We start from the raw sequence: 25,443 nt of genomic DNA, 5'->3' as shown, positions 1-25,443 counted from the left end.
CTGATTTTTTGCCCTTAGCAAAGAAAGGAAATGCTATCCCCATATGCTAATAAAGGATTTAAACATGTAGAAATTAATAATCACAGTTGGTCACCAAAAATCCTTTTTTATCTACACAGAAAGCTTTATTGATCCTTACACATTGTCAATTTAACACTTTTAACACTTTTTTTGTCGAGTCCATTAGGTCCGTCATTTTCTAGCTGGCCTCTAAAACAAGCAGAATTTCCACATCCAATAATTGGATGAAAATGGTTTCGTTTTGAAAGTAGCAGTCCTACCTTTGCGCTCGCTCTGACACCTTTTTAGCTTAGTGAAAATGGATAATAGCAGCAGCAAGCTGAATGGTGCCAGGGCGCGTCGTATGTCGGTGGCTTAACGGGAGAGAAAGTTATTAGGATGATGCTGATGGAGACTAACGGATTGAAGGATCAAAGAGAGGGACAAGCAGCTTAAGTCAATCCACTGTGGCAGGTAGAGAGCCTGGTTAGCTGCTTTTGTTTGTGTGTTTTCTTTTCAGACCAGTTCAATCTTTTGCTTCATTACTTTCTTAGCTTTAAAATAGTTCCTGCCAGTCTTATTTCAGTATGTCAAGAGCCAAATTGTTTCCTGGCTAATAAGGTAACCATAGTTTGTCAGAAATATTACAAAATACAATATTTCACTATAAGGATGGAAACTGTGTTATTCTGAAAATCGTATCACCATATAAGTGTTTCATATCGGTCAATGCTGACAATTATTGATTAATTTTTTGTTTTAAATATCTGAAGTACTACCAATTAGACGTATTTGTTCATGTTTTATGCATTGTTTTCACTCAACGTCATTTTGTTTTATTTTTAAATAGGTATGAGCCACAGCAGCAAAACCTTAAACTGCTGCTGCTCAAGGTATTAAGGTTGTTGCTAGGTAACCAAAGAGTGAGTGAGTTGCTAGGTAACCAAAGAGTGAGTGAGTTGCTAGGTAACCAAAGAGTGAGTGAGTTGCTAGGTAACCAAAGAGTCAGAGAGTTAGTCGATTCCACCACCCTTGCTTAGTTGGCAGTGGGAGGTTGAGAGACTAAACTCTTTTTTCTGCCTACATTCCCCAGAATGCCGTGCGGTTCTGGATTGGAGTTCGGTAAAATGATTGAATATTCACCCAGACGTTTAACCTATTGATATTGATCGTGTGTGTTGCAGTATCTGTTGTTATTGATTCATTGTTCAGCCCTACACACTCAGGTGTGCTGTGTTTATTCTGTGAGTCGGACTCTTTGTTGTTTTTTTTCCACAAATAACATGAACTAATAGGTTGTTGGGGACATAGAAAGGTCTTTATCCGTTTTGAAAGGAGTGCAAAATGATGTTTTTTTTTTGGTAATTCTTCAAAGTGAAAAGTCAGTGTTGCCCAGCAGCCGTCTGTGAGGCAACAGTTTGTTTCTGGATAATTTTTGAGTGTGCTGCACCCGAAGCACTTTTGTACCAAACCTCTCTGCAGTAGATGGTGCCGGGATGCCACCTGTGCTTAATTTCTACACCCAGCACTTCTTGTTTTGGAAGTAGTTTTTCCACAGCATCACAGAAAAGCAATTATTTTCCCAGTCCAGTTCAGCATAACATTAGGCTGCATGTAAGGTGATTATGGCTAATGGTAGTCATTTTGTTTGGCCGTAATGTGGCACTGCTGGGTAATTGAAGGTGAGTGCAGCAGAGAGAGAGTAATTTTTAACCTTTATGTTCTGAGGCAGGATTGAACCTCTGCGGTTTTTTTCCCAGCTCATCTCGGCTGCTGGCTGACGTTCCAGAGCTCTTTTCTGTGCTCTTCGATCTGTTAGCTGGCTGGTTCACTGTGTCACAATCAGCAGATATGCTGCGGTGCAAACATGTCAAAATGGCCAATCATAAAAATCAATCTAGAAACAAATAATATTGATTATGTAAAATTGGCTAAAACCTCTAACAAGACACTTTCCTAGCAAGATGAGCTATTCCATATAAGAGCAGTTGTTGTGGTTTAACAAGCATTTAAACCAGATTTCTGGGCTCATGAAGGTAAAAAACATTTATTGGTAATATCCTTGGTCTCTATAGGTATATGATTTTAGGTTTTGACCATACTTGCATGTTTGTATGAAAAGCCAAACCTGGGTTTATGCTCACTTCATTTATAATACACTGCAGAATTATGACACACTCCACCCCATTAATCCAACATATCTACTGTATTCTGCATGATAATTTGTGCAAAAAAACAAGCAACTTTCTAGCTTAGACCCTGAAATTCCTTTAGTAAAACCCCTAAATCTCCTCATGCTTCCTTAAACTGTATTGTTTGCTCTACATGTTGGGCTAATATGTTTAATCTCCCTGTTGTCGTCCTCAGATCTTCATCTGCACTCCTTTGTTGTTGTTGTTGTTGTTTTTTCAGCCCAGCTGAATTTGTAGTTTCCATTTTTCATGTCTGTCGTTGTTGCTCTGCTAGAAAATGTAATGTCTCGTATATCGGAAGGGATTTTTATTCAGACCAGAGAGAATTCATTGACCTGGCTCTCAGCAGTGAAATAAAGTTGAACTTGACCTCATGCTTCACAGACAGAAAAAGGAGATGCAGAAAGATGAACTTATCATCCAAGGCGCTTTCCACTTTGTTTCTAAATGCTGCTGGCAGAGATTCCTAACTCCAAGCAGCATGAGTGCATCCAGCTCTTAACCTTTAATGTTGAAAGGATTGCAAAGCGTGCTATTTGCATTTTGACCCAGTGCATTTACATAAAAATTCCTTGTACACAGACGTTTCTTTGGGTTTTATTGGGTATTATTGGGTTTCTAAAGCTTCAGGGTAAAAGCTGTGTCAGATGCATCTTGTACTAATTGCTTTGATAGCATGTTCAGCCATTACCATCCACTTGTAATATTTAACATGATTTATATTTCAGTTGCAGTAAATGTTTGACTCCTCAGGATCTAATTGCTGAGGTTCTGGTGACGCGTCCTGTAATTTACGCGAACAGATTAAGATATGTTCCTTACAGAAATCCAGCGGCTGCTATAATTATGTTGTCTTTAGTTTGGTTGGATCTTGTAGTAAACTTGAGTAAAATATGTAATGTAGGTTATCGTGGGTTCCTGTACATTTTCTCCTTTGGCTTAGTGGAAGTGGAGTCTTTTGCAGAGTGTGTGCATAGTGGCCATTGTGATTGAGTGCATCGCTTATTGTTTCCTGGTAAAAATGGCAGCAGGTGTTCTCTCTCTCTGTCTGTGGTTCTGGTTCTTGGGTCTTGGACTACTCCGTTGGTTATTCATTTGCCTCCTCTGTCAGAAGCCAGGCACCAGGCTGATGCACGATTCCTCCAGACCTCGTGTGTAATTCGGTGGAACTCCAGTGCAAACAAATCTGATCAAGAACCATTTCTGCATTCCACATGCCAGGATGAGCACACACACACACATACACAGCTGACAATTCATAATGCACACTTTACTGTACTGCCATAGTAGAAATAGGGGTGGAATGTTGTCGAAGAAATTAAGAAACAATAAAGGAACACTAGTCATCCATAACTAAGTCTTAATAAAGTCAGAGGGAAGGAAGTAGGAACTTTATAATACACACACCACTGAGCATGAAGGACTGCATTAACATACACACAGTGACGGCATAAATGACCTTCATACACGTGCACAAACTCCCAGCACACACTTCTAACCCTGTTCACCATTTTCTCCTACTTGCACAGTCAAACTCACACATTTTCATGCATGATAGTGTTTTGTCACACACAAACCTACATGCACACACGCGCCTCTGGAGGTCAATAAATCCAGCCATTAGCATTGAGATGTTCTCCATCATAGTCACTGTTGTGGAGCTGCTGCTATGAATTCATTTCATGCCTGGCTTACTGCATATTTGACCTTGGTGAGCTTATCATGTGTTTTCAAACACCCTAAACGTCACAATAAGGTCAGCACACCAACATGTCTCAATTTAGGTGAAGAAAAAAACATGCATTTGCAATTCATGAAGCAGACTGCCTAACAAATGATGATGGTCAGCAGGCTGGTGGATGTGAAGGAGTCGTGCAGCTGTTGCATCCTCTCTTACTGGAATCTGACCCACAGCTGTTGTTACATTAGATCTAGCAGGTTGGCAATGCAGCAGAGCTGTGGGGATGCAACATTCAGATTGAAGATGTAATGAATGTAAGGTTGTGCTTTAAAGGTTTCAGGTGAAGTCTGAAGCCGCACCCTGCAGCTTTCTGCACCGTGAGTTTAGGAGTACCATAAATGATGATGTGTGAAAAAAATGGAGCTCCTCTGGTTTCTCCCAGTGCTCCCAGTGTCAATCATTGTTGTGTAAGCGCTGCTCACACCCCCCCATTACGCTCTGCTGCACTACAACTGGTTCACCACAGATTAAAGAAAAAAGGCTTAAAATGTGTGACTAAGGGAAGGTGATTCTTGAAAATGAATTTTAAAAATCTGTTTGGAAGCAGCAGTCTCACCTCAGGAGGACTGACCTGCTGCTCTGGAAACATAACTTAGAAAAAGTTTAATAATACAGAGAAGCTGAAACTGTGCATATGGGAAAAACACACAGCATAATTGAGAATCAACTAACACTGCTTTGATCTAAAAGGCCAAAGAGAGGTCATCACAAAAGCATATCCATTTATAAGTAGTTAACTTTAATTTAAAGACATTTCATAAAGCTGTAGACTTCTTCAGGAGTTAAAGCCCTGAGACAAAACAATAAAGCTGCTGTTTTAATGGTTTTATTGAAGTCATTTGGATCCTACAGAGAACAAACCTGCTGACCCAACACTGGACACAAACTCTTGCTTTGGTGCCAAATAAAATGAAAGAAAGTTCAGAAGATTTGAATCAGAGAACTTTTCCCCCAGTGAGCAAGCTGACCTTTTTTAAACTTCCTGCTCTTTCCTCTGCAGTCACACTCTTCCCCCCCTCATGTCTCACTCTCTTCTTGCTCTTGTAATGTTTCTCATAACTACCTCTGACTACTATCATAGCTACCTTTACCACTACTATCATGTCTCACTAACTGCTTCTGTCATTTTTAGATTTATTTTAGACATTTATTACTTTATCACTTCTCTTCTAACAAACCAGAATTTTCTGGATTCTCTTGTTTAAGCCAGATTATCCTTAATTTATCACAGGAAACTGGTGTTTCTATTGATTAATTGTAGAAGCTACCTCAGGTCACTAATAAGCCGACAGAAGTTAAGATGTAATTAGCTCTACTAAGGATTCATGGAGTCATGCATTTTCACATCACATCTTTTTCCTTCTTGAGACAAAGACGACGACACACTTTCCATTTATCCAGTCTGTGAGCTGACTGGATGTCAGTCACCATAAGACCTCAGCAGTGAACAGAATCTCATTTTATTTATTAAACACACAACACTGGGATTCTTAGAGACTCATGTCTTCTTAGCTGTTTCTCAACTTTGTGTTGGTTTTCTTCCATTTCTGTTTTACTGTAATGTTTATCTGCAGTTCATGTTTTACTTCTCAAAATAAAATGATAATATTCTTGTGTCATTGTGTGAGCAGATGGAAGCCAGCCGTCTCTTGCCCAGCCATCCCTGACATTACAGAGTTTTCCTTACGGAGGCTGTGAGTCTGTGGAGCTCTCCTACCAGAGCGGTACGTCAACTGGATCCTTCACCTTACAAAGTTTCTTCAGACATTTGTTTTCAATCTGGGCTGAACTGAATTCATGTAACAGCACCTCATCCCCACTGGTGCTTTTTGGTGAGAAATGGCAGCCATATTGGAACTGAACTTTGGGTTTCTTGGTGAGCTCAAAGTTTAATGGTCAAAATTCAGGCTTCAGCTGTTATTTTTGTTGCATTTCCAACCAGGAAGTCGTTTTTCAGAGTGTAACCACCATAAATCCACACAAACAATGGAGCTACTTTTACCGGCCTGAATGTTTGTCCACGTTTAATTTGATATGAATTTTAGCTGCTTCTAAGGAACCCTTGACAGGCTGGTTAGGGTCCATTAAAGCCAAAGGAGTTGATCCAAAAGAAACAACTTTGTTTTTCACATTTTGTTCAACGAGTTCTGTCCAGATTATTTTAACAGTTTGTGTGAAAAATGGCTTTGATCCCACAGGTCAGTTCCAGGCGGGCCAGTTCCAGCCAGCTATTCGAGTTGCAGATCTCCTGCAGCACATCACACAGATGAAATGTGGACAAGGATATGGGTTTAAGGAAGAGTATGAGGTAAACACACAGAAACAAACCGCTCACAAAGCAAAGCATGTAGACGAGGTAAAGCAATAATCAGCTTTCCAGTTATGGAATTAGCTTTCCACGTATGGGAAGCTAAATATTGCTGCCAAAAAAAGCTTTTTATGCTTTCTTTAGGTCATATGAATGCAGATATGAGGGAGACGCATCAGGTTAAATGTTTTTAATGTTTTAAGAAGCATTAGCTCACTCTTGGCGTAGTTACACCACATTAAGGATTGTTTTTGTCTTTTTCTGCCTTTATTCTTCAATGTTGTAACATTTTCCCATGGAACATGCTTCATTATTAAAGGGGAAAATAATGAACATAAACTACAAAAATGTTGTTAGTGAGTTTGAAGAGTGCTAGTTACAGCCAGAAAATCCTGCTTCAACTTTCCTCTTTCAAACCCATTAGAAACTGGGACAAAACCCAAAGCTAGCAAAAACGTAGCCCCTCGTGTTGAAGCACAAAGATAAATCCATCCGTTAGTTTCATAAAGCTTGAAGTACTGATTCTCCACAGACTCACTACATTCTCAACTGAACATGTTCTAATCAGTGATGATGCAGTTGCTGAAATAAAACAAATACGGGGGAAACTTTGATGCAGTGAAATCAGAACCTGGTGGGGAATGAAAGGACCAGATATTCAGAACCTGTCCTGGTTCAGTGGGCTCAGTGGGGAACCCACTGTCACTCAAAAAGTCCGAGGGAAACACAGACCAGAACTTAAGCCTTAAAAAAGATGTGCAGGTTTACAATCTGTGACGAATGAATCTGTGTCTCTGCAGTGTCTTTATTTGGCATACGACTCTGTACTTCTGTGTCATTAAAGAAAAGTCTAAAGCAAAAATACAACAGGTCATTTAGAGTTTGGGTGTTTGCAGTGCAAGTTAAAGAGCTTTGAGTCGGTCAGGTGTTTTCACCTGTTCTACCAAATTCCTTTTACTGACAGGGAAAAGTTGATATCAGAATTCACAGGACAGTTTCCACAATAAGCAACACTTTTTATGTGATGTTAGTAAGTTTATGGGACTTTAAACACTTTGTTGGATGAAGTGACAAATTAAAACTTAAGACCGAAATGGAGGAAAACAAATGTAGTGAATAAAACATAAATGTTCCCTGAAATGGAGGCTGCTTATGAAAAGCTGAAGTGTACAATGTAAAAATAAAAAGTCTTTCTTTTCTTCCTGATGTTTAATTAGAACTCAGTTAGCATTCAATCAATTACTTTAAAATAAAATTTAAAAACAATTTTTGAATCAAGACCTTGGTAATCGGGTTCCTTTATTTATTTATTTTGCAGCATTAAGTGGTTGAGTTGAGTTGATGAAGGCGGCAGCTGCCATGTGAGACAAAGGGGTCATATTTATTATTAATATATGACCATGCTGATACAGAACAAATTAACTGTGAGCTTCATTTTCAGCTTTTCCTTCCTCCTCTTTCAGTGTTATCAACATTAAACTCATTAATTTAATGCACCATTTATTATGGAACCTTTTTCAAATTATTGCATTGTCTTATTTAACTTATTTACTTTTCTTCTTTCCTCTAATTATTATTCTGCTTGGCTATCCCTCCTTCCTCTGTCCTTTAAAATCTATCCTGATTTATTTCTTTGTCTCTGAAGATAAATGTTAGGACAGGCACCAGGAAGACTCTGTTTTCGTCTCCTTCAGCCTCCCATTCTCAGAAGAATGAATATTTTCTATTACCGACTCTGCATGCGTGTTGAAAATTGTCCCTCCGTGATACTGCGACTTATATTTTCATTTGCTTCCTGTCATTTCGCTTCAAACCCACTGATACGTTTCAGGGGAGAGAAAATGTGATTTATTCTTGAGTGTGTGTGAATCTGTGTGTAACGAGGGGACACACACACACACACGCGCGCGCAGAGGGGAACTTCTTTTTTTATGATTCCACTTGTCTCCAGCAGCAACTGATTTGATCCACATTAGAAGACTTTGGAAGTTTATCTTCTCAACATTTTGTTCAACACACTGTCTGCTCTATTTGCTGGAAATGTACATCCAGGCTTATTTCCTCACATCTAAAGCTCCTGTGTGGTGAATTAGCGTCCACCACCACGGCTGCTATGAGCAGCTTTTACTGAGTCTTTTTCAGTGTGAATGTACAGACACTGTGTTGTGAATATTCAGGGATGGAAAGTATGAAAAGAGTATGACATATTCTAAAAATTTGTTTTTTTTCCCAACATTCTCATTTCTAAAGCATAAAAGTCAAAATTTCTGTTTTAGTTTTAATATTTCAAAATATAGTTCATCCAGAAATCCTCAGATGTTTAAATAACTATTGTAATTATAAAGGGCCCTAACAGCAACAAAAAGGAGAAATACATNAAGAAAAGTGAAGTGCTTCTTTAGCCTCTAAAAATACTGTTGGTGATGAGCTGAAATATACCGCTCCAGATAGCGGTGACATAAACCAACTTTATGTTGTCAATCTGATTAAAACCTACTAGACTAAATGAGCAAAAGGAGGAAAATGGCTCATTAACAACTCTATTTGAGGATCTCATATTTTCAGCTGATTTACTGCTTTATTCCCCACCTGTCTGCAGGTTTCTCTGTCATTTGCTGATGCACGTCAGGGTGTGATGAAGCAGAATGCAAAAAGATGCTTGGGTGATTTATGCACTGGCAGAAATTTGGTGCCATCCATCTCCATGCAGTGACATTAGGTTTTAATTGAGCCATCTGTTCTCTTTACAATTAGTCTGAAAATCAGGAGACATAAAACAGAGGTTTGATCATTATGGCAACAAAAAAATCAGCTGCTTGCAACAAAAGTGCAAAACAATGGAAGCTGAAGTCAGACTGGAACAAACGCATGCTTTAGCAGGAAAAATACAAAACTACTTCTACTGATGCTTTTTGTCAATAAAATCCTTGACGTCTGATCTGTCAGTGTTTGTTTAGTTCAATAAGTTCAAAAATCATTATTAGCAAAAATAGAAAACTTATTATCAGAGACAAATGTACCAATATGTCAGCATATCCTGCTACCTTATTGGTAGCTCTCTGGTTCTGGTTCTTGTGCTTTTAGTTAGTTAGTCTTTAAACCGCCAGCGATTTGTAGCCTGGAAAACATAGTAGCACCAGGAAACAACAGGTGAAAATCTGAAAATCAAACTGAAAAATGCACCATTTAAAAAAATAAAAAATAATGTTCCTTTCAGGTTGAGTTGTAATGAAGATAAAAGTGAACAAGGTCTGAATTTAAGGTGGCAAGATTGTAATTACAGCAGCAAATAAAACTTCCATTTATTAACATTCTGGTGTTTTTGTGAGTTCATTAATTGTGCCCCATTAATTACTTTCATACTGACGTTCATTATAAAAAGGAAGCACACTAAGTTGATATCGTCTCTGAAAATTACCATAAATTACAGAAATAAACAAAACAGCCTGATTTTTTGCCCTTAGCAAAGAAAGGAAATGCTATCCCCATATGCTAATAAAGGATTTAAACATGTAGAAATTAATAATCACAGTTGGTCACCAAAAATCCTTTTTTATCTACACAGAAAGCTTTATTGATCCTTACACATTGTCAATTTAACACTTTTAACACTTTTTTTGTCGAGTCCATTAGGTCCGTCATTTTCTAGCTGGCCTCTAAAACAAGCAGAATTTCCACATCCAATAATTGGATGAAAATGGTTTCATTTTGAAAGTAGCAGTCCTACCTTTGCGCTCGCTCTGACACCTTTTTAGCTTAGTGAAAATGGATAATAGCACCAGCAAGCTGAATGGTGCCGGGGAGCGTCGTATGTCAGTGGCTTAACGGGAGAGAAAGTTATTAGGATGATGCTGATGGAGACTAACGGATTGAAGGATCAAAGAGAGGGACAAGCAGCTTAAGTCAATCCACTGTGGCAGGTAGAGAGCCTGGTTAGCTGCTTTTGTTTGTGTGTTTTCTTTTCAGACCAGTTCAATCTTTTGCTTCATTACTTTCTTAGCTTTAAAATAGTTCCTGCCAGTCTTATTTCAGTATGTCAAGAGCCAAATTGTTTCCTGGCTAATAAGGTAACCATAGTTTGTCAGAAATATTACAAAATACAATATTTCACTATAAGGATGGAAACTGTGTTATTCTGAAAATCGTATCACCATATAAGTGTTTCATATCGGTCAATGCTGACAATTATTGATTAATTTTTTGTTTTAAATATCTGAAGTACTACCAATTAGACGTATTTGTTCATGTTTTATGCATTGTTTTCACTCAACGTCATTTTGTTTTATTTTTAAATAGGTATGAGCCACAGCAGCAAAACCTTAAACTGCTGCTGCTCAAGGTATTAAGGTTGTTGCTAGGTAACCAAAGAGTGAGTGAGTTGCTAGGTAACCAAAGAGTGAGTGAGTTGCTAGGTAACCAAAGAGTGAGTGAGTTGCTAGGTAACCAAAGAGTCAGAGAGTTAGTCGATTCCACCACCCTTGCTTAGTTGGCAGTGGGAGGTTGAGAGACTAAACTCTTTTTTCTGCCTACATTCCCCAGAATGCCGTGCGGTTCTGGATTGGAGTTCGGTAAAATGATTGAATATTCACCCAGACGTTTAACCTATTGATATTGATCGTGTGTGTTGCAGTATCTGTTGTTATTGATTCATTGTTCAGCCCTACACACTCAGGTGTGCTGTGTTTATTCTGTGAGTCGGACTCTTTGTTGTTTTTTTTCCACAAATAACATGAACTAATAGGTTGTTGGGGACATAGAAAGGTCTTTATCCGTTTTGAAAGGAGTGCAAAATGATGTTTTTTTTTTGGTAATTCTTCAAAGTGAAAAGTCAGTGTTGCCCAGCAGCCGTCTGTGAGGCAACAGTTTGTTTCTGGATAATTTTTGAGTGTGCTGCACCCGAAGCACTTTTGTACCAAACCTCTCTGCAGTAGATGGTGCCGGGATGCCACCTGTGCTTAATTTCTACACCCAGCACTTCTTGTTTTGGAAGTAGTTTTTCCACAGCATCACAGAAAAGCAATTATTTTCCCAGTCCAGTTCAGCATAACATTAGGCTGCATGTAAGGTGATTATGGCTAATGGTAGTCATTTTGTTTGGCCGTAATGTGGCACTGCTGGGTAATTGAAGGTGAGTGCAGCAGAGAGAGAGTAATTTTTAACCTTTATGTTCTGAGGCAGGATTGAACCTCTGCGGTTTTTTTCCCAGCTCATCTCGGCTGCTGGCTGACGTTCCAGAGCTCTTTTCTGTGCTCTTCGATCTGTTAGCTGGCTGGTTCACTGTGTCACAATCAGCAGATATGCTGCGGTGCAAACATGTCAAAATGGCCAATCATAAAAATCAATCTAGAAACAAATAATATTGATTATGTAAAATTGGCTAAAACCTCTAACAAGACACTTTCCTAGCAAGATGAGCTATTCCATATAAGAGCAGTTGTTGTGGTTTAACAAGCATTTAAACCAGATTTCTGGGCTCATGAAGGTAAAAAACATTTATTGGTAATATCCTTGGTCTCTATAGGTATATGATTTTAGGTTTTGACCATACTTGCATGTTTGTATGAAAAGCCAAACCTGGGTTTATGCTCACTTCATTTATAATACACTGCAGAATTATGACACACTCCACCCCATTAATCCAACATATCTACTGTATTCTGCATGATAATTTGTGCAAAAAAACAAGCAACTTTCTAGCTTAGACCCTGAAATTCCTTTAGTAAAACCCCTAAATCTCCTCATGCTTCCTTAAACTGTATTGTTTGCTCTACATGTTGGGCTAATATGTTTAATCTCCCTGTTGTCGTCCTCAGATCTTCATCTGCACTCCTTTGTTGTTGTTGTTGTTGTTTTTTCAGCCCAGCTGAATTTGTAGTTTCCATTTTTCATGTCTGTCGTTGTTGCTCTGCTAGAAAATGTAATGTCTCGTATATCGGAAGGGATTTTTATTCAGACCAGAGAGAATTCATTGACCTGGCTCTCAGCAGTGAAATAAAGTTGAACTTGACCTCATGCTTCACAGACAGAAAAAGGAGATGCAGAAAGATGAACTTATCATCCAAGGCGCTTTCCACTTTGTTTCTAAATGCTGCTGGCAGAGATTCCTAACTCCAAGCAGCATGAGTGCATCCAGCTCTTAACCTTTAATGTTGAAAGGATTGCAAAGCGTGCTATTTGCATTTTGACCCAGTGCATTTACATAAAAATTCCTTGTACACAGACGTTTCTTTGGGTTTTATTGGGTATTATTGGGTTTCTAAAGCTTCAGGGTAAAAGCTGTGTCAGATGCATCTTGTACTAATTGCTTTGATAGCATGTTCAGCCATTACCATCCACTTGTAATATTTAACATGATTTATATTTCAGTTGCAGTAAATGTTTGACTCCTCAGGATCTAATTGCTGAGGTTCTGGTGACGCGTCCTGTAATTTACGCGAACAGATTAAGATATGTTCCTTACAGAAATCCAGCGGCTGCTATAATTATGTTGTCTTTAGTTTGGTTGGATCTTGTAGTAAACTTGAGTAAAATATGTAATGTAGGTTATCGTGGGTTCCTGTACATTTTCTCCTTTGGCTTAGTGGAAGTGGAGTCTTTTGCAGAGTGTGTGCATAGTGGCCATTGTGATTGAGTGCATCGCTTATTGTTTCCTGGTAAAAATGGCAGCAGGTGTTCTCTCTCTCTGTCTGTGGTTCTGGTTCTTGGGTCTTGGACTACTCCGTTGGTTATTCATTTGCCTCCTCTGTCAGAAGCCAGGCACCAGGCTGATGCACGATTCCTCCAGACCTCGTGTGTAATTCGGTGGAACTCCAGTGCAAACAAATCTGATCAAGAACCATTTCTGCATTCCACATGCCAGGATGAGCACACACACACACATACACAGCTGACAATTCATAATGCACACTTTACTGTACTGCCATAGTAGAAATAGGGGTGGAATGTTGTCGAAGAAATTAAGAAACAATAAAGGAACACTAGTCATCCATAACTAAGTCTTAATAAAGTCAGAGGGAAGGAAGTAGGAACTTTATAATACACACACCACTGAGCATGAAGGACTGCATTAACATACACACAGTGACGGCATAAATGACCTTCATACACGTGCACAAACTCCCAGCACACACTTCTAACCCTGTTCACCATTTTCTCCTACTTGCACAGTCAAACTCACACATTTTCATGCATGATAGTGTTTTGTCACACACAAACCTACATGCACACACGCGCCTCTGGAGGTCAATAAATCCAGCCATTAGCATTGAGATGTTCTCCATCATAGTCACTGTTGTGGAGCTGCTGCTATGAATTCATTTCATGCCTGGCTTACTGCATATTTGACCTTGGTGAGCTTATCATGTGTTTTCAAACACCCTAAACGTCACAATAAGGTCAGCACACCAACATGTCTCAATTTAGGTGAAGAAAAAAACATGCATTTGCAATTCATGAAGCAGACTGCCTAACAAATGATGATGGTCAGCAGGCTGGTGGATGTGAAGGAGTCGTGCAGCTGTTGCATCCTCTCTTACTGGAATCTGACCCACAGCTGTTGTTACATTAGATCTAGCAGGTTGGCAATGCAGCAGAGCTGTGGGGATGCAACATTCAGATTGAAGATGTAATGAATGTAAGGTTGTGCTTTAAAGGTTTCAGGTGAAGTCTGAAGCCGCACCCTGCAGCTTTCTGCACCGTGAGTTTAGGAGTACCATAAATGATGATGTGTGAAAAAAATGGAGCTCCTCTGGTTTCTCCCAGTGCTCCCAGTGTCAATCATTGTTGTGTAAGCGCTGCTCACACCCCCCCATTACGCTCTGCTGCACTACAACTGGTTCACCACAGATTAAAGAAAAAAGGCTTAAAATGTGTGACTAAGGGAAGGTGATTCTTGAAAATGAATTTTAAAAATCTGTTTGGAAGCAGCAGTCTCACCTCAGGAGGACTGACCTGCTGCTCTGGAAACATAACTTAGAAAAAGTTTAATAATACAGAGAAGCTGAAACTGTGCATATGGGAAAAACACACAGCATAATTGAGAATCAACTAACACTGCTTTGATCTAAAAGGCCAAAGAGAGGTCATCACAAAAGCATATCCATTTATAAGTAGTTAACTTTAATTTAAAGACATTTCATAAAGCTGTAGACTTCTTCAGGAGTTAAAGCCCTGAGACAAAACAATAAAGCTGCTGTTTTAATGGTTTTATTGAAGTCATTTGGATCCTACAGAGAACAAACCTGCTGACCCAACACTGGACACAAACTCTTGCTTTGGTGCCAAATAAAATGAAAGAAAGTTCAGAAGATTTGAATCAGAGAACTTTTCCCCCAGTGAGCAAGCTGACCTTTTTTAAACTTCCTGCTCTTTCCTCTGCAGTCACACTCTTCCCCCCCTCATGTCTCACTCTCTTCTTGCTCTTGTAATGTTTCTCATAACTACCTCTGACTACTATCATAGCTACCTTTACCACTACTATCATGTCTCACTAACTGCTTCTGTCATTTTTAGATTTATTTTAGACATTTATTACTTTATCACTTCTCTTCTAACAAACCACAATTTTCTGGATTCTCTTGTTTAAGCCAGATTATCCTTAATTTATCACAGGAAACTGGTGTTTCTATTGACTAATTGTAGAAGCTACCTCAGGCCACTAATAAGCCGACAGAAGTTAAGATGGAATTAGCTCCACTAAGGATTCATGGAGTCATGCATTTTCACATCACATCTTTTTCCTTCTTGAGACAAAGACGACGACACACTTTCCATTTATCCAGTCTGTGAGCTGACTGGATGTCAGTCACCATAAGACCTCAGCAGTGAACAGAATCTCATTTTATTTATTAAACACACAACACTGGGATTCTTAGAGACTCATGTCTTCTTAGCTGTTTCTCAACTTTGTGTTGGTTTTCTTCCATTTCTGTTTTACTGTAATGTTTATCTGCAGTTCATGTTTTACTTCTCAAAATAAAATGATAATATTCTTGTGTCATTGTGTGAGCAGATGGAAGCCAGCCGTCTCTTGCCCAGCCATCCCTGACATTACAGAGTTTTCCTTACGGAGGCTGTGAGTCTGTGGAGCTCTCCTACCAGAGCGGTACGTCAACTGGATCCTTCACCTTACAAAGTTTCTTCAGACATTTGTTTTCAATCTGGGCTGAACTGAATTCATGTAACAGCACCTCATCCCCACTGGTGCTTTTTGGTGAGAAATGGCAGCCATATTGGAACTGAACTTTGGGTTTCTTGGTGAGCTCAAAGTTTAATGGTCAAAATTCAGGCTTCAGCTGTTATTTTTGTTGCATTTCCAACCAGGAAGTCGTTTTTCAGAGTGTAACCACCATAAATCCACACAAACAATGGAGCTACTTTTACCGGCCTGAATGTTTGTCCACGTTTAATTTGATATGAATTTTAGCTGCTTCTAAGGAACCCTTGACAGGCTGGTTAGGGTCCATTAAAGCCAAAGGAGTTGATCCAAAAGAAACAACTTTGTTTTTCACATTTTGTTCAACGAGTTCTGTCCAGATTATTTTAACAGTTTGTGTGAAAAATGGCTTTGATCCCACAGGTCAGTTCCAGGCGGGCCAGTTCCAGCCAGCTATTCGAGTTGCAGATCTCCTGCAGCACATCACACAGATGAAATGTGGACAAGGATATGGGTTTAAGGAAGAGTATGAGGTAAACACACAGAAACAAACCGCTCACAAAGCAAAGCATGTAGACGAGGTAAAGCAATAATCAGCTTTCCAGTTATGGAATTAGCTTTCCACGTATGGGAAGCTAAATATTGCTGCCAAAAAAAGCTTTTTATGCTTTCTTTAGGTCATATGAATGCAGATATGAGGGAGACGCATCAGGTTAAATGTTTTTAATGTTTTAAGAAGCATTAGCTCACTCTTGGCGTAGTTACACCACATTAAGGATTGTTTTTGTCTTTTTCTGCCTTTATTCTTCAATGTTGTAAAGTTTTTACATTTTCCCGTGGAACATGATTCATTATTAAAGGGGAAAATAATGAACATAAACTACAAAAATGTTGTTAGTGAGTTTGAAGAGTGCTAGTTACAGCCAGAAAATCCTGCTTCAACTTTCCTCTTTCAAACCCATTAGAAACTGGGACAAAACCCAAAGCTAGCAAAAACGTAGCCCCTCGTGTTGAAGCACAAAGATAAATCCATCCGTTAGTTTCATAAAGCTTGAAGTACTGATTCTCCACAGACTCACTACATTCTCAACTGAACATGTTCTAATCAGTGATGATGCAGTTGCTGAAATAAAACAAATACGGGGGAAACTTTGATGCAGTGAAATCAGAACCTGGTGGGGAATGAAAGGACCAGATATTCAGAACCTGTCCTGGTTCAGTGGGCTCAGTGGGGAACCCACTGTCACTCAAAAAGTCCGAGGGAAACACAGACCAGAACTTAAGCCTTAAAAAAGATGTGCAGGTTGCAGTGTCTTTATTTGACACACGGCCCTGTACTTTTGTGTCATTAAAGAAAAGTCTAAAGCAAAAATACAACAGGTCATTTAGAGTTTGGGTGTTTGCACTGCGAGTTAAAGAGCTTTGAATCGCTCAGGTGTTTTCACCTGTTCTACCAAATTCCTTTTACTGACAGGGAAAAGTTGATATCAGAATTCACAGGACAGTTTCCACAATAAGCAACACTTTTTATGGGATGTGTTGGTAAGTTTATGGGACTCTGAACACTTTGTTGGATGAAGTGACAAATTAAAACTTAAGACCGAAATGGAGGAAAACAAATGTAGTGAATAAAACATAAATGTTCCCTGAAATGGAGGCTGCTTATGAAAAGCTGAAGTGTACAATGTAAAAATAAAAAGTCTTTCTTTTCTTCCTGATGTTTAATTAGAACTCAGTTAGCATTCAATCAATTACTTTAAAATAAAATTTAAAAACAATTTTTGAATCAAGACCTTGGTAATCGGGTTCCTTTATTTATTTATTTTGCAGCATTAAGTGGTTGAGTTGAGTTGATGAAGGCGGCAGCTGCCATGTGAGACAAAGGGGTCATATTTATTATTAATATATGACCATGCTGATACAGAACAAATTAACTGTGAGCTTCATTTTCAGTTTTTCCTTCCTCTTCTTTCAGTGTTATCAACATTAAACTCATTAATTTAATGCACCATTTATTATGGAACCTTTTTCAAATTATTGCATTGTCTTATTTAACTTATTTACTTTTCTTCTTTCCTCTAATTATTATTCTGCTTGGCTATCCCTCCTTCCTCTGTCCTTTAAAATCTATCCTGATTTATTTCTTTGTCTCTGAAGATAAATGTGAGGACAGGCACCAGGAAGGCTCTGTTTTCGTCTCCTTCAGCCTCCCATTCTCAGAAGAATGAATATTTTCTATTACCGACTCTGCATGCGTGTTGAAAATTGTCCCTCCGTGATACTGCGACTTATATTTTCATTTGCTTCCTGTCATTTCGCTTCAAACCCACTGATACGTTTCAGGGGAGAGAAAATGTGATTTATTCTTGAGTGTGTGTGAATCTGTGTGTAACGAGGGGACACACACACACACACGCGCGCGCAGAGGGGAACTTCTTTTTTTATGATTCCACTTGTCTCCAGCAGCAACTGATTTGATCCACATTAGAAGACTTTGGAAGTTTATCTTCTCAACATTTTGTTCAACATACTGTCTGCTCTATTTGCTGGAAATGTACATCCAGGCTTATTTCCTCACATCTAAAGCTCCTGTGTGATGAATTAGCGTCCACCACCACGGCTGCTATGAGCAGCTTTTACTGAGTCTTTTTCAGTGTGAATGTACAGACACTGTGTTGTGAATATTCAGGGATGGAAAGTATGAAAAGAGTATGACATATTCTAAAAATTTGTTTTTTTTCCCAACATTCTCATTTCTAAAGCATAAAAGTCAAAATTTCTGTTTTAGTTTTAATATTTCAAAATATAGTTCATCCAGAAATCCTCAGATGTTTAAATAACTATTGTAATTATAAAGGGCCCTAACAGCAACAAAAAGGAGAAATACATTAAAAAAAACACAATACTATAAGGAATTACAGTTGACCTCTGCCTGGCTGTGGTTTAGGCTATTAACTCCAATGTAATTCACAGAAAATCCAACTAGTCCCAATCTTTTTGTAGAGAATATCTAAAATATGCAAAAGAAAATGTAGCTTAAGAAACTGATTCGGAAAATGCTGGCTCTTGATTGGCTGGCGTTTCAAACCAGCCAATCAAGAAACTCCATTCATTCATTCAGAGGGTAAAAAGTTATTTTTCTTACAGAGTGGTGGTAATAAATGGATTAAAGATATTTTATAAGATTAATTTTTGTTAGGTGGTCTGTGTTATATCAACATTGCACTGGTTGGTCCTTTGAGTTTAGGAACCTTTTTGCACCTAAATGGTCCATCAGTCACTGTGGTATGAATGTTAGAAACAAAGTCAACAAAACAAGACAATAATATTTCTCTGAAAACAGATCTAAAAAAGCTTAACTTTTCATCTGTCTTTAAGAGATTCAGGTGGCGCCTGGGTGCTCAGATGTAGAATATAAAGAAAAAAGGGGTTTGAGGCTTTTAGACAACTTTTTTCCTTCTGAACTTTAGGGCAAGAAACAGCAAGTGAACTGATGTGAATAAATGACCATGAGGGGAGAAGAAAATGTCCTTTTGCCTCATAAATGTAGCCCACATCTCAGCACAGCAGCAGTGCTTCTCTTATGTATTTATGTATATGGTCACATTTCGGTCCCCAGTGCAGTGGCTGCCTCAGTGTGCCTCTGTCTGCTTACACACCCCATATGGCGTCTTTTTGTCCCCGTCTCTGTGTGTGATGTGACCTACTGTGTTGAAACCGATTAACCTCACTAACATTGACAGCAGCCACATTGTCAACATTTTGCTCCCCAGTGGGAGTACACTTCTTCCATTTCAAGTAAAACCCAACTTATTTTTTAAATGTGGCACCTGAAACAAATCAAGCAGCCATTAGGTTATTGCAGTGTGCCATTTGGATGAGCTGCAGCTTCAACATTTTGGTACATTTCTTCTTTTTTTCCTTCTTTTACTGTCTGAATGTTTGGTTCTCTACCTCTTAGAGTTGGAAGACATGTCAAAATATGTGGCTTGATTGGGTATAGTGCTGTGTGACATTTGGTGGAAGGAGATTGCCCATATTTCCATCTCTATATGTAGTTTCTTCATTATTTTATTTTCAACCCATCAAAAACATGCCTGGAATGTTGCCTTGGTTTGTTCATGCATGTTTGAGAAATCCTTTAATCTCCATGGCAACCATGCAGCTGTGAAAAACACCCGAGTGGACCTAGCTCCGCTTCCAAGGACGGAGCTCCACCCCAGAGCTGCCTTCCCCTGCGACCGCCCCACTCAGCTCCTAAAGACTAGCCAACAGCAATTAGCAAACACCTGGTGGAACTGCACATCCGTTGAGCTTATTCTACGAGCTACTTCTGAGTGCAACACTGGTAAAAACATTGTTAAAGGGTGAATCAAGGACTTCCTGGAGGCAGAGTTTCAGAAAGAGCAGTTTTTAAAGAGACAGAGACCCATGATCAAAGTGTTAAATTACAAAGTAACATTTCTCTTAACTCAAATTTGACATATTTAGTGTTTTTATGACAACTGAAGTGTTTTGCAGGCATATAGATCCATTTTATAGTACAATCAAGTGACTGTTACCTACAGTTGGTTTTATATACAGCATAAAAATGATGTGTATATCAAACATGACTTAAAGGAAATTTGACTTAGCCCAGGTGTTTGCTAAGTGCTGCAGCCACTAGTCTAGTCCAACTTGCTTTCTTATCATTTTTGTACAGCACTTTGGTGCCGTTTTAAACCTGTTTTTAAAGTGCTATATAAATAAATTTGACACCAACACTGGAGGAGCTGAGTGAGGAAGCAGAGAGGGAGGCATTAAAGTGCTGTTGCCTGTTGCAGGAAGCAATTAATCAATTAACCGCATGATAAATTAAAATGAGATTGATCGTTTTCTGTTGCTTACAGAGACAACATAATCCATTTTATTTAGGATTTTGATCATGTTTGTTTTTATTTCCGTTTAATGAATTGCATTTTGTGGCTGCGTTAAAATATCTTCCAGTTCAGCATAAGGTGATGTTTACAACAGTATTTATTGATCTTTGAGAAGGTGAACTGGTATTCTTATGCCATTATCAATTAAATGTTGTCTCAGAACAACAATATTATTGTGTATTGAAATAATTACAGTTTATAGTCCAGCTAAATGTGTTGTTGTGACAAACCCGGTTAGGTTAAACATTCACATAGTTAAAAACACACACAGACCTTTAACGTTGTTCTGCCTATTTTTGTTTTAGGATAGAAACAAATCTACAGTATTTAACGTTGGACACACAAAAATATCCAAACTCCAAATTCCATGTGCCAGAATCAATTTTCTGCTTGACTAAGCGATATGTTTAGGTGTCTATTTTTCTGTCTCGTTGCATTTATTGTGTGTGTGTGTGTGCATGTAGGTCAGATCACTGTCTGAAAGTGAAAGCTGTTGTCTGGCCTTCTTAAGCCCTTAATGGACTCAAAACGGGGCTGTTCACTTGTCCCTACTGGGAGATTTTCAGCATACGAGTGACCTGAGAGCGTTGGAGGAGTTGTTCTAAAATAGTTCAGCGTCCATATGGCAGCCTTTGAGAGTTGGGGTTTAGTTGCTCCACAGATGCTTGCAAAGGACGTTTTTGTCATATCCTCTTCCACTCAAAGTGCATTCAACAAAAATAATAAATGCGTATATGATCCAACATACATTGAATGGGGTGTTAGTACAGTAGTTTGTTCACCAAAGTGCATGATGAAGAATGCATAAAGCAGAAACCCACATTAGAGCGGCTCATGCATTTTTGTCCTTGCTGCGTCTGAAATGCTTGTCACACAGGCCAGGCCTCAGCAGGGAGCGCAGACAATCTGCCTTTTCTCCTCTAACAAAGGAATGAGTAAATATTCTTTCACTGGAACCCAGGAGGACAATAAATACTAACTTTGTTCTCGTTTTGTACCTTTTTTTCACTGTACAATTTGAAAACACAACATTTTGCCAAGTATTTTGGTTTAGTTTTTAGTGCAAATAACTCAGATAAAACTAACTTTTCAACATGAGCTTGTTTTACATCAATAATTGCTTAACATTGATAAAAATGTACTAGTTCCGCTAGCAGATTATTTTTTTATTACATAGGAAAGATTTCTTGTTATAAGTGAAATATTTACTTATTATTGACCTGAGACAATCTCCTAGAGCTTGTGAAAAAGTTACCTGTAAGTTAGTTTGGTCTTAATTCAAGTGTAATAAGATCTTTGCGATAGGAACTAAACCACCATGCTTGGTAAGAGTTTTTTTCTGCTTACTGCTGTTTGGGTTTTGGCAAAACGTGAGAGCAGGTTTCCACTGCCCAGGCTGGAAGAGGGAACTGGTGCCGTTTTTTCTTTTTTGTTTTTGTTTTTTGAGTTCACAAACATCCCAGAAGATGCCTGACTTCTCTGAACTACTCCTGATTTACCTCTGAATGAAATGTTTTCATAAGATTAATCAGATTGCCATTGTAGAGAGAGTTTAAGCCCCATTTTGGTGTCACCAGAGTGATGCCTCTTCATACATATTCATGTTGCAGTTTCAACTCACGCCAGCCAGAGTGTTGCTGCATGAGCTCCGGGGTTCCCACCATATGTGCATGCATATTATTGTGTGTTCCTTCTTGGTTTCATGACAGTTTGTGTTTGTGCACACATGAACCCATGCACGTCTACATGTGCCTCTGCAGGCCCTGGCGGAGGGACAGGCAGCACCTTGGGAGACAGCCAAGAAGGACGAGAATCGCAACAAGAACCGCTATGGCAACATCATCGCATGTGAGTACTGCACTGACTTTCGTGAAGACTGTTTTTTTGTTTTTGTCTGTTTTACAGAGAGCCTTAAATGATGTTAAGGTTTGATTGTGTGGTTTAATATGGTTTCTTTATCTCAACAGTTAATTTTGCTCTTTTTACTGTAGCAGAGTTCAAATTATCACAGCTGTTAATTTCCTTTAGTCACTGTTAATAAAGGGACTAACAATTACTTAAAGAAAATAATAATACCTGTAAGTATTACCAAGCTTCCCTTACTGTGACATCATTTCACAGTGTGGATCTACTCACTGTGATCTACAATAGCTGTCTAGTAAAAGTTGCATCTAATCAGTCTGTAGCCAGAGTGGAAAGGCATTTGAAGTCCAGCGTGACGTTTGCACAGTCAGTGGTGATTTGAGGTGCCATGTCGTCTGCTGGTTCTGGTCCACTGGGTTTTCTGGACTCCTCAGTCAACACAGCCATCTGCCAGGATTTTTAGAACACTGCAAGTTTCCTTCTGCTGACAAGCTTTATGGAGATGCTGGTTTTGTTTTCCAGCAGGACTTTGTACCGACCCACATTGCCAAACGCACTGAAAGCTGGTCCAATGATCATGGTGTTATTTTCAGCTAACTGACCCGACCAGAACCCAAAGAGAATCCATGAGGCATTCTGCAGGGGAATATGAGACAGCATACCCATGACATTCTGAAAATATTATTTTTTGCAATATTCTCATTTTCTAAGACACAGAGATGCTTTGTTATCTTCTAGCCTTTGTGAAGATTTGAGTATTGTAGAGCTCATGTGTTTATTTACTCAATAATTCATTTTCCTAAAAGTCTTTTTGAATTGTTCTTTATTAAAATGCAGTTAATTCATTACAGACCCTGCAAATAAGTCCATTTCTTTTCTAATCGAGTCCCACAACTAATAAAATAGTTATTGGACAAAAATATCTGCCATATCTGGGACGCATGAAGATGCATTATTGGAGATCCTTCCTTCCATGCTCAAATATTTTTATTCATTTATGTATTTATATTCTAAAACAATATACACATCCTGTACAATGTTTTAAATAGTCCCACATTTCTTTTAATCTGAATTTTTCATCATTTTTAAATTTGAATATTCAGAGATAAATTGTGATGTGCGTACAATAACATACATTTCTATTCTATTCTATTATAATCTACAACAAAATGAATGTTTCATGTTTGTCTATGCAAGAAAGAATTGAAACTGTTAATTAGAAAAAACTGATTCCCTGGCTTTGCTGCCTACCTTCTGTCTTAATGCACTTTTAAACACCATTGATACTTGGATTTCAAACTTGTGTAAGTCTAATACAGGAAACCTAGTAATAAGGAATTGCTTTCAGTTTGCAGAGGGATTTTCTTTCAATCCTGCCTGATGATCAAAGGCTGCAGCTGCTATTTTATTCACAGAGACTTTTGTCAAAATGAGCCTTCATTTCTGTGCAAAGACGGACTGCAGTAATGATATTCGGAGTGAGGACTGCATGTAAGATTAGTGTGTGTGTGTGTGTGTGTGTGTGTGTGTGTGTGGTTGTTGGTGTGCATTAGCATTTGAATATAACGGTGTGTCCTTTTCCATGCACCAGCGATGTCCGTCTGATTGAACGTTCAGTCGTTGCCTGCTTGTTATCTTGCATAAGGAAACCTCATGTCTCTATTACACTGGAACAACAACGGATTGTTTGATTTAAGTTTTAAAAGGTTTTATGGTTTACTTGTTTGCCAGCATAAGCAGCATGATCCATATGCATAGCATTTTAGGCTTCATATTTTACGGTTAGTGCGTATTAGTGTCCACAGGCCTGGGACTGTGGACATATTTCATTATGAGGGTTTAGATGTCACGGCAAAGACACTGCACTAACCTGAAGGCTTTAATATGAAACTTAGCGCCGGAATGAAATAGCCTGTCAAAGACTTGATAGCCAACAGGAATTATGATAAATTTGCTATTAGTACAAATCCTTTAATTACAAGGGCCTAGTAATGGAAACTGTCCATCTTGCTTGCTGTGATTGTACAAAGGCTAATTTTCTTGAGAAAATGTTTTAAAAGGCCCTGGGGCAAACGAGTTTGTGCCGTGTCTTTATTAGAACATGTAAATGTGGTGAGACAGGAGGGTTGACTGTCTCCAGCTCTCAGAATGGATGCAAGCTTTTTTCCTCGTATGCAAGGCTAAAATCACCTCTCCATGTCTGGTCTTAAGCCGTAAGAGGTAAACTGTCCTGTTTTCACATGAAAAGTGCATCAAAACATTTCTTGCCTAATGAAACGGTGAGTGGGCTCTTTGATTCCACGGTGAGGTTAATCAGAGGAGGCCTGCTCTTGTATGTGCAGGCTGCATCATAAAGTGTTGATGCAAACAGATTTGACTGAAGCTTGAACTGGTCTATGTGATTTATGATCAGAAGCCAATTTCACCATCCATATTTATAGTTAGCTGATTTAAAATTATGCAAAGAGTTTTGTACTGTTGTCTGTTCTTTTAAAGGGGCAGTATTGTGTAAAATATATATATTTTTATTTAGCTTTATTCCATGTTATAATGTTATTCCCTCATCAAAAGCATTTGACTATTTCATGCATGTTTAAGAACTATTTGAATGTCCTGTTTGGGTTTGTGAAACGCTCTGGGGAACTAAGCGCCGCCTCCAAACTGCACCTCCTCCACTCAGCTCCTTCAAACTAGCAGCAGCAGCAGTTAGCAAACACCTAGTGGAAGTGCGCTCATTGTATGAACTATTTCTCAGTCCAGTGCTCAGATGTAGGTTTGTAAACACTTAATAGAGGAATGTTGATGTGAGGACGTCAACATGAGGCAGAGTGTCGGAGAGAACAGGAGCTTCTTAAAGAGACAGAGGTCCAATTTCAAGGGATCAAACTTGACTCAAAGTCATGTTTGATAAACAACATTTTTGTAACAGCGGAAGCCGGCATACTTACTTGATTGTTCTATAAAATGATACTATGTGGCTGGAAATACGTGGTAAATTCTGCCCCTCTGAAGGTTTTCATTTTGAGTAAAGACTCTTTAGGATGGGAATGAACACCGACTAACACAGACTTTGACAGAATGAGATGTGACAGTTTGGTATGAATAGATGCAGTGTTGCATCTCGACTGTTTAGAAACTGCAGAGAAAGGAGACATCTGTTTTGTTTAAATTTATAGTCAAACACCGACTTCATATCCAAGTCAGTGTCAGAAACACCAGCGAACTTGCCCTTGTTCTCATCCTCCTTCGTATTCAAGCCAGTTCTC

General features: G+C 38.8%; 1 protein-coding gene across 1 annotated transcript in view; it reads left to right on the top strand.

Annotated features, from left to right (window-relative positions):
* LOC107837030 (receptor-type tyrosine-protein phosphatase T-like) overlaps positions 1-22,932 on the top strand; it is a 64,025-nt gene extending 41,093 nt beyond the window's left edge. Inside the window, exons 6-12 of the mRNA XM_016675094.1 lie at positions 5,565-5,657; positions 6,132-6,241; positions 8,841-8,904; positions 15,252-15,344; positions 15,819-15,928; positions 22,075-22,162; positions 22,916-22,932. Of these exons, the coding sequence (XP_016530580.1) occupies positions 5,565-5,657; positions 6,132-6,241; positions 8,841-8,904; positions 15,252-15,344; positions 15,819-15,928; positions 22,075-22,162; positions 22,916-22,932 (575 nt within the window). The remainder of the gene's footprint in view (positions 1-5,564; positions 5,658-6,131; positions 6,242-8,840; positions 8,905-15,251; positions 15,345-15,818; positions 15,929-22,074; positions 22,163-22,915) is intronic.
* The last annotated feature ends 2,511 nt before the right edge of the window (positions 22,933-25,443 follow it).

Source organism: Poecilia formosa, unplaced genomic scaffold, assembly GCF_000485575.1.
Source record: "Poecilia formosa unplaced genomic scaffold, Poecilia_formosa-5.1.2 Scaffold106, whole genome shotgun sequence".
NCBI classification, from domain to species: Eukaryota; Metazoa; Chordata; class Actinopteri; order Cyprinodontiformes; family Poeciliidae; genus Poecilia; species Poecilia formosa.
The sequence above is the reverse complement of the archived record's forward strand: the minus strand, read 5'-3'. Positions and strand labels throughout refer to the sequence as shown.